This window comes from Gavia stellata, chromosome Z (genome assembly GCF_030936135.1).
Source record: "Gavia stellata isolate bGavSte3 chromosome Z, bGavSte3.hap2, whole genome shotgun sequence".
Taxonomy (NCBI): domain Eukaryota; kingdom Metazoa; phylum Chordata; class Aves; order Gaviiformes; family Gaviidae; genus Gavia; species Gavia stellata.
The window spans coordinates 87,368,613-87,378,988 of record NC_082637.1 but is presented as its reverse complement, the minus strand read 5'-3'; the positions used below and the strand labels follow the sequence as shown (position 1 = coordinate 87,378,988).

Sequence of the window (10,376 nt, the reverse complement as noted above, 5' to 3'; positions counted from 1 at the left end):
GAGTTAGTCATTTAAAAGGTTACAAAGAAACCATAACTCATAAGTAATTAAATTATTTAGCAGAAGAAGTATAGGAAGGTCTTCTGACATAGGTCACTGTGGGAAGGAAGGAGCATCCATGTGCCGAATTGCACCTGTTTGTTGAAGATAGGTACAAACCAGAAGCTTTACTTTTAGATTACAAGAGGCTGTTTTCTCAGGGAAGTGACTGAATCCATGCACATACTAAAAAAAACAACTGAGTTTTCTGTCACTGAGATAGAAGGTTTTTAGACTGCAGTCACAAACAATGCTCAACACTAAATGGTAGTTGTCTTTCAAGACTTGGATAACTTCAGGATTTTACAGAAAACACTTATGTGCATGATGTATTTTCCCTTTACTGTACTGAAATACAGACCTTCCAAGAGATTGACGTTTAATCTTTTCCTGTAATGGTTTAATACATATAAATTCTTGGAGATGAAAGGTAAAGTAGAAGAACTTGGCAACTTGGGTTGCCTTTCTGCAAGCTAAAGATGTTACAAATCCAGGCAAACCTCTGAGCCCATCAAAATATCTACAGTTCAGAAAGAGAAAATGTTTGCAAAAAGATTTCACACTATTACAAAAGGGAAGGAAATGAGGTGTCTTTTAGAATAAATTTACTTACTTTTTCATGTTGTGCTGCATAAAAAATACATACTTAAAGCTTATTTGGGGGTATACTGTTTATGAAGTACAAATGAGAATAATTAAGACATACTGTGACATTCTCAGGGAGAAGGCAAAGTGGATTGGAAAACGAATTTGCAGCTGAGAACTTTCACTGTCAGCTAATGGAATGCTTAGAAATACCATAAAAACATTAAAAAATCTGCCAATCCAGCTTCATCTCCACACCTTATTTGAGCATAACTTTCAGAGCGTAACTGCTATTCTCCTTGGTTTCCCAGCTGATAAATTAGAACCAATAATTACTTGTGTGGGGTTTATGAAAATCATTTGATTTACCGTTGTTTCTGGTGCATTGCTTTCAAAAAGTTAAGTTCTATATAAATCTGAATAACCTTTGAATTAAAAACTTAGTGAAAGAGTGAAATATGTGTGAGGTTCTTGTTTGAGATCTTGTACCCCTCTGAAGCTTCTGAAATTTTTGTTGGAAAAGAACGTGGAATAGTTTCTTAAAAGAGGGGGGAAGAAACTTGCAGAGTAAAGACTTTAATTACAGAGGGTTTTCTATAAGGTGTCATTAAAAGATGCCAGGTCTTGGGGGTAACTGGTGGATTCATTCTTTCACCGGTTGCATGGACCCCAAAGCTGTGTGCACTTAGTGAAGAAGAGCAGAAACTGTTATTGCAGCCTGGGCAGTTGTTGTGGATGGATTATTTGCAGTCCTGTATCCCGCCTGCGTGGCTGGGGTGGATTCACTTCCATTCAGCCTCCGGTGATTCCTCCAGATAGCCCGAATCTCACATCAGGGAGAGCTGGTGGGGCTGAGGTTTATTAAACTTTTGAAGCAGTATTTGGACATGAACATAGTTCTTTTCTGTTAATCCATAGAATTAAGGCAATGCTGTAGCGTAGTTTCTTGTATTTCACTTGCCGTGAGAAATAACTTTCTGCTGAAAATCCTGTTGAAATTAGTGCTTGTAAAGGCACAGAAGTTCCCTATCAAGAATACAGTACCCAGCTGAGGGAGCAAAATCCTTATAATTCATGGATGTGTTTATTCAGTTTTGGCCTTGGGAACAAACATCATAAAACAGGATTGCAGATCTTATGCGTAGACATATTTGGGTTGCTAATTATAGATAGATGTAAAACATTAATTCTTTTCAAAACTTTTCAGCGTTAAACTCAAAACAGGGTAACAGCTAATCTGTTTTTTTAGCCTTGAACATTGATTTGTTTAGTGTAGCTGCACTAGCACCAAATTAACAAATAGCAAAGTAAAACATACTAATGGCATGTTTTATACTTTCCAGCATAAAGACACTATATATGGTGAAATAAGATGAGTACAGTTCTGCATGCAAATAGATAGGGACCTAATGCAGTGAGGAATTAGAAGGCAGTAACAGAAAGGAAATGAAGAGTTTATTGTTTTTATAGCTCTAATATCCATTAAAAGTTAGTAACACAGCAGGTGACAGTTTGGGTAAGTGTAAAGTGAATGTTTTGAAATAAATAGCAGTTGGGTGACCTGGGATGTCAGGGCTCTAGACAAGGGTGTGTGTTTGTCAATATATCCTACATGTTTTACAGACTCCTCAGGGAACGGGGGAAGATACAATTTCACCTTTTCTGTGCCAAAACATTTTAATTATATCTTCTCCCAAGTACAGCGGTTCAGTAACCAAGGAGCTGACATTGATGCATGTGTTGATAAAGCTGCAAACATTCAAAATGAGATTAACAAAGATTTTGAGGAAAGGGTGACAGCTAATTTTGCACAGTATTCTGCATCTAATTCAGGTCAGTGTAATGATAGAATATTTTATAACTGTTGTGTCATCCAGAGGGACTTTTATGATGCTTTGTGTTTTTGAGGATTTGTGTGTATGAAAGTATAGTCCTTAATACATCATTCAAACAGGTTATAACTTTTTTATTGAACATCTATTGGTTGTAGCCATAAACAGGAATAAACTTCAGCATTTAGAAGCAATTTTATATATCCATCAGCATTCATCACAGTAATAGGTTCATTTTGTCTAATTCACCTTGAAAGTATTGACTTCAGATGTGAAATGGAACCAAAAATACCGTGCCCGTTCTGCGGCGTCACTTAATATTTGCAAAAAGATCGTACGGAAAGTTATATTAAGTGTATTTAAATAATCGGACTGTAGTTTCTTTGTATTGTGTGAGACCTTTTGAGAACATCTCAATGTATTTCTGCTCTATTCTCCTCCTCGTTTGAAGGCAACTGACATTCTTCTTTCACTTTTCTTTTTGTTTGTGAAATTTTCTCCTTTTTTTTAGCCACTCACTTCTCCATCTGCTTTCACTTTTGTTTGCTTGGGCCGTCTCTCATCCCAACTTGATAATGAGGAATGCGGTGTGACCCTGACCTCTATCAGCCCATGCCTGACCTTCTGACTCCCCCACATAACCTTTCACCTTCTCTTTGACAGCTTGATTAATTACCCTGTGTTATGATTTATGAGTAAGTGCTATGTAAAAATAATAGACAACAGGTGGTCCTCTAAAAACTTTTTGTGGCATGTTTTCTTTTCCTGCCTAACTTGATGAGCTATTTTAAGTTGGGAACTTTGTGGGACAATGTGTGTTTGGCAGTAGCACGGCATTTTTACACACTTGGACACAGTGCTGGAATTCAGGCAGCTGAGGTGTAGCCGGGGTGGAAATATCGCAAAGTATTAGCAGGGTGCAGTTGCCAAAATGTACATTGGGTGGAAACAGAAAGCGGAGTCAACTGACATTTCAGGCGTTTCGGTCTCAGGTCACGTCTTGAGAAAATTGCTCAAATAATGGAGGGGGCATTTTTCAAGCTGAGCTGCATCTCCAACAGCTATGTTTACTTTAACGCTTCACTAGTGACTTCTGATTGGTTGTCATGACCTCATCCCACTGTTGCACCTACGATGTCGCAACAGTGACATAGATGTACCCTTCTCGTGGAAAAGATGGGAAATGAACAGAACATACATCTTTCAGAAAGATGGATGGTCATTGCTGTGTTTAACCACGGGCAGGTTTAAGAGCTGAGCACTTTGAGTTGCATTTCCCCTGGGAATTAGCGCCGGTCTTGTTGCCAGCGATCCAAATAGAAACCTGAACTTGAAAATTCCGGTTGATAAAGCTTAGGAAAATTATCTCTTTCAGACGCTCGCTCGCAGTCCAGAAAGATAGTTACATAGGTCAAAAGATTCCTCTCCAGCCCTGACCTCTCTGGTCACATATGGTGTCCCATCTTGGTGGATTAATATGCAGAGCTGAATGCTTTCAGCTCATTATTCCTGTGGCCAGGCAGAAGAGATGTCAAAAGATTTGGAATTTACCTCAAATACTTTGGGGTTCTGTTTTTTTAAGCTTACCCTTGCTGTCAGAGGCAATAATTCTGGTATTCCTTCCGTTTCAAACATCTCGCTTGAACTTCCAGTAAGAGGCAGAAAGTAGCGCTCCGTTTCTGACTCGTGTGTTACGGTGGAAAAGGCCCTTCTACGTTGTTCTGGCTCGGTAGTAAAGGTATTGTAACCGAGATTCATGATTCTTTCCAACATTTGACTTTCTCAGCCTGCTTTTCCTTTCGGCATCATTTGCTGGCTCAATCATAAGTATTGATTGTATTTCTGTTTATGAACCTGAAAATGGAGTTTGCACACAGTCCTCTACCTCCAGAAGTAGTTACCTGGAGGATGCTAGCAGCTAGTGTAGATTACGTTTTACTTACCTTGAATCGTTAGAATTTGGGGAAGTAGCTGTTAATTGGGTGTTTCAGTCTGAGAGAGAAACTGTGATTGTATCCACTGAACTCGTAGATTAGAGGCTGGGACTCGTATTTATCAGTGTCTGCCCTGATTATTGCGTCTCATCGCAGATACACTAATGGGGATGCAGGCAGACCTTGGCTTCTGTGCAACATCTGTATTCTCTTAGACGTGGCAAAGCACGGGGCTTGGCTTGTTTCAGTCAGCTGAAGATTGATGGGGGAGTTGTCCCAAAGTTTAGCTTTTTACCATGAAAAAACTTTGCGCTTTAGAGAGTGGTTTCTCTTTCTGTGTGCACTGGACACACAGGAGAAAACTACTCAGCTGTTACGTACGTTGAATATGTAGCTAGTGTTTTACTGATGGTGACAAGCTTTAAAAACTCTCCTGGGTGCTGGTACTTGCTTGCATCATAGGTCACTACATTTTAATAATGCTGTAAGCTCATCATAGCTGAAATTGGTATTTTTAATGACATTGTGAGATATATACTTCTGAACAGGACTTTCATTTAAAAAGATACTTTTTAATGAATGTGATTTTGTCTCTGCTTCACAGTCGTGCCAAAGACTGTGTACCTTGCCTATTAATTAAAGTTTGGTACAGGCCTTTTTTCGGAGATTACTGGTCTTGCGTGCTCAGTTTTGCATTGACTTGCACTCTGCTCGACCACACTGCGTTACTGAGGAGTTCCACCTTTTTTTAAATTTTCTGATTGCACTGAACTTTAATGGTGCAGCTATGCCCATGTGAAATAAATTTTTTAAAAATTAATTGAACTTAAAAGCCACATCGCTTACATAGATGTTGTTTAGAGCTGAGTATTCCTTTTCAGTAGAAGGTGCTTGGTCTAGGGCTGAATGAGAGAGGTTGTAACTGGGTACAGTTTCACGAGTCATTTTGTTTTTCCATGTTGCTTTGTACGTATTACTCTCAAATCTTCTTTCTGGTGCCATTGTTTACGTCTTGCAATTTAGGATGCAGAAGTACGAGGGAAAGGGAAATATACTATATCATGTAAGGAAAACAATCTGAAAAGAGATTACTTTCCTAAGAGAAAGTCTTATGAACTGTAAGATTATTTTGTTTTTTCTCAATTATGGGAAAACCTATCTCAGTTATTACTTAAATATTTTAATTGTACTGATGGGAAAGGCCTGCTATCTGGGAGAAATTTTTAAAAAATGTAAGGGGAGACATGTTACACTGGTTAAAATATAATTGATAAAAATCCTTTAATTGATTTATGAAATAGCGAATTTAAAAATGGAATCATATTTCATCTGTTGATGTCTATGTGAAAAATTGACATTGTGTCCTCATAAAATTGGACAAATGAGTCATGTAATTTTCAGTTACATAATCAATAACTCAGACAAATTCTACTTCTTTGATGATTTATGTGTCTGTTTTGTGGTCAGCCTAAAGTGGACACAGAGTTTCAAATCCCTGTAACACTTGTAGACCTGTAATAAACACATGAATTTTGCATTTGGCATTGCAAAACGAATCGATGCGCAGAACGTCTCTGCTCAAAACGAGCGGGTCAAGAAGACGAACAGCACGGAGAGCCCCAAACCCACCGGCCTGCCCAAGTACTGCGAAAACTTGGTCCTACTCTGCCGCTAGCGAGCTCAAAAAACATCCTTTCATCTGAGGCGCGTAATTTAGGAGTGTTTGTAAGTGGTGTTCTCCCCTGCGATGGATTTGGGGCTTTGAATTTTCCAAGTTGGAAGTTTGTGTGTGTTAGCAGCACAGGGCGGCGTGTTAATATGACCAGCAATGGCATGGGTAGTTTTTCAACGCTGTCTTCTTTGACTTTCCGTTTCCCTTTGCCCTTTGTTGATTTGTTGATTTCCTTGTTTGTTTATATTTATCCCAGTTCAGTTCACTCAGCAGGGAGGGCAGGGGAGCGGCGTGACAGGAGACCGCTTACTCACGGCGCCGCGTCTAGTGAGGAGGCAATTTTCTCTTTGGCCTGCGGTGACCTTTTTTGACTACGTCCCTTACGCCAGAGACAGTGTCCTGAATGCCTCTATTTCACCCTGTTTAGCAGAGTGCAACCGTGCCCTTTAACTTGGTTTTTGGTGGGAGGAGAAGCTACGGCAGACGTTTGAGAAGGGCACAAGGACGAGGGGTAGGAACTCCCTTCAGATGCGATTTTGATAACTAGTCGAGTGTGTCCAACTGTAGAAAATCACCGAGTGACAATCTGTCTACCTGACAGTGGCCACAATGCGCTACAAGGTTTGTGAATGGCTCTACAGATTAGAATAAAGCAAGCCCAAATAAAGTATCTTTTGTTGGTGTGGGCTTGGTTTGCCCTGGCCAGCTAGGTATGGGGACCTCTTTGATCCTCCTGCCTAGCCCAAGTGCAGAACGAAGCACCAAGTGAAAAGCTGGAATAAAGCCGTTCAGTTAGATAATTAATGTAGACGTTTCCAAAAAGTAAGTCTTTATTAAAATTTACTTTTAAAGGACAGCTTGATTCTGACTGGGAACCCATGGTAACTTTAAGGACTCATCTGCTAAATGCACGTGCTTCTCTTTTCTCCCTGCGTTTGCGATTATATCTTCCACGAACATTACAATTCTTGTGTGATTTGCCATCATTTAAAAATCATAATAAAATGATTGGCTGATTTAGTCAAGATTTATTTCTCATTCATAAATTCATGTATTTTTCAACCAGCTCATTCTCTGAGGCACAAAAATGCAGCTGGTATGCTCAAAAGCATCCTGCAGGTCACGAATTTTCTCTGGGTTTGTTGAATACAGGACATAATCCCAGTGAAGTTTTAGAGCAGATTGAAAGATGTACTTAAAAGTCACCCCCACAGTAAAAGAGTTGACTTGTAAGCAATAGCACTGAATCAGTTTTGGTATTGATTCATTGTTACTGCCGCTATTGGCTTCTGCATGGTATGCTTGTTGTCAGCTAGACAAAAGGTTTTGCTATTTTAAACTGCGGTGAATAATTTTCACATGCTTTCTTTAATATATATGTATATGAAATCCCTCCATCCTTTTTATTTTAAAGGTTTTTATTGGCTGGGTATAAAGGTTTTTATTCATCATTATGTAGAGTTCTTAAAATGATATTTTGCTTTTAGTTCTCATACTGTTTTCTGAAAAAGTCGTATAAAGTGCTTATGAATAAAACAACATATTAAATTATTTTAAAGGTAAAACAGGCAACTTTTCTGACGCTGAGGGATGTGTATGAGCGTAAGTGCACGCACAGACACATATTCACACATCAATATCCCTTTAGAGACAGAAATGAAACAAACAGAATATTCTTAAAATACCCTTCTATAAATTACATTGTGTGAACTTACTGAAATAAATATAAAAGTTTTTAAGAGCATTAAAGTGAATGCAAGGCATTTTCAAGCATTAAATCTCCCTTTTCATATTTCATCTTTGTGTGTGTGTCTCTTCTAAAACAGGAAGGCTATGGAGTAATAGTACTGAATCCCAATGAGAACTATATTGAAGTGGAGAAGACAAAAGCCCAAGTACAGCTGTCTTCTGATAGTTCAGATGAACCTGCAGAAAAGAGGGAAAGAAAAGATAAAATCCAGAAGGAAACAAAGAAGCGACGTGACTTCTACGAAAAGTACCGAAATCCACAAAAAGAAAAAGAAACTATGCAGATATATATTAGAGTAAGTTTCTTTTGGTTTCATTTGCCCTTCTTTAATGACGTATAGATATGTTTACTGTCCATATTGGCTAATAAGCAGCGTGCTTTTTTAAAAACAACCACATTACCGAGATGGCATTCAAGAGTTCATACAGAGTTCCTGGCTCTTTATTCTATTGATATTTTTTTGTCACTTATTGAATGTGAAGTTTTGGAAGAGTTACAAAACATTCCTTTCTAATTTCAAAGGGGAACTTCAAATAAACCCCAGAGGAACTCACTGGTGCTATCAAGAAAGAGAATGATTTAAGGAAGACTTTGTAAAAATTATCTTATAAACAGAGGTGTACATAAGAAACACTTTCTAGTGCAGCTTAGGCAACGTATTAGCTTCACATGTCATGCATGCATTTATTTATTATATTGTCTTATATTGGGGAGGCAGTATTTATAGCCTGATAGTTTTTTAACATATTACCTGCTGAATTAATAATGTATTGTGGAAAATACTGGTGTTCATCTTGTGTGGTAGCAGATTTACCCCATAATGTATTGTTTTCATATGAGCAGCCATCCATTGTGTTTCAACTGAACTTCTGAAGGCAGATAAAGGAGGAGAGTTATTAATATCTTAATAAATATTTAAGCTAGAATAGTTCGAGAATGGTGTAATGAGGAAACTGTCCCTTGCTCTTTTCTTACTCAGTGAACCTTTGCACTTTGTAATGCTACCAGCATGGGATCGTTATAACAGTGCTACCCGAGGATTTCTAATTCTGCAGGGGGCACAAACAATATTATTTGCACTTTGACACATTCTGCTTCATATACATACTATGCATTATACATTCGAGACTGAGTCATGCAGTTTCCAAAGCCTTTATTATGAAAGTTAGCATTTTCATTCAACAGTAAAACATGTCAAAAACACCACAGTGTAGTTAAAACGGTAAAAATGTATATGCCTTTCTGGTGTGAAACAGAAGAATCCAGCAAAAGGGGTGTTAGAATCATCTTAAATTTTAGCAAGTTCCTATTAATTGTGGTTTAGCGTAACAGTGTGTGTAGGAGGAATACAGCTGTACTGGCTAGTTAAAAGGGTTTGTAACCTGGATGCCAGTTTATCGCTAATACCATAAATTCTACTGTGTCTTTTGAGAAATACCATGCTACTGGGTATGGGAAACAAAAGGACGCATATACATATTCAAAGTTACCAACAGGGCACTGCTTTTTCTATCCGCTGCTTTTTATGAGAGATGCCATTCTGCCCACCAGCCAGACCCTGCTTCTAAAGAGGGGAGACGGGGCTTGCCTCAAGGTCCATCAAGAAGCCAGTGGTCGATGTTGCTGTATTGTCCAGAAGGGCATTCAGTCAGCACCCTGGTCCAGTGTCCCCTTGTTGAAAGTGAACCTTTTTTTGATACCTTTTTAGCAGTTCCACCTTCTCGTGGCTCTTTTGCTTGATGAGGGCATGAAATTTGGCTTCAGGAGGTTTGACCCCTGAAACATATAATGCATGCCTCCATCCCATTTTCTTTTTTGCGCGGCTCCATGCCTCACTATGACTGCTGACGTTCCCTTTATTTGAGTTTCTTCAAACCAAGGAAGGAAGGAGCATAAGTTTTAGTGAAAGTGTGGGTGGTGGTCTCCTTTTCTGGGTGAATTAACTGAAATCGGGTTTTCTGATGCAGTCGGTGTTTTATTCTGAAAGACTTCTTTGGGTTTTTTTCTTTCATAGGCTCTAATACAGAGAGCTTTGCGAAACACAATGAAAAATGTCCCTGCTTTGGTGTGTGTGGATAAATCACTGCAATTTACTTGCCTATTGGTGGTCCAACAAACCTGGACCGCCATAGGGTGCCATTTACTCTGTTGGGCAGAACTGCTTAATCTGTAAAACCTTTGGTGGCTGCAAGAGGAGCTGTGAACATAAGCGTGCTCTGCTCCGCTTTCCTGGCCACAGACACCGTTGTCAGTCTGTCCAGGCATTGCACAAGGCCAACAAAATGGTGCGATGCCATATTGGCAGTATATTTTTTGCCTCCGGTGCTTGGGTCCGTAGAACTACATGTGCTGCAGGAATCACCCTTCGTTTGCAGCCTGGGACTTGCTGCCAGGCTCACCGCAACCACAGGCTGCTGTGGCGTACGGTGTTGGAGCTGGTTCGGGGTAATCTCAAAGGGCAATTCAGATATGAATATTATTTACTGTGTAGTACAGTATACCTTTGATTCACTGGGCTCTTGAAATAAAATACATTGTCACTCCACGTAAATATTTAAGGGTGG

The 10,376-nt window shown here is 39.2% G+C and overlaps 1 protein-coding gene across 2 annotated transcripts in view; it reads left to right on the top strand.

The window, feature by feature from the left end:
• Window positions 1-10,376, top strand: part of ARB2A (ARB2 cotranscriptional regulator A) — a 267,179-nt gene that overhangs the window by 121,498 nt on the left and 135,305 nt on the right. For both annotated transcript variants that reach the window (XM_059833865.1, XM_059833863.1), the window contains one exon: window positions 7,889-8,107. In XM_059833865.1, the coding sequence (XP_059689848.1) occupies window positions 7,889-8,107 (219 nt within the window). The remainder of the gene's footprint in view (window positions 1-7,888; window positions 8,108-10,376) is intronic.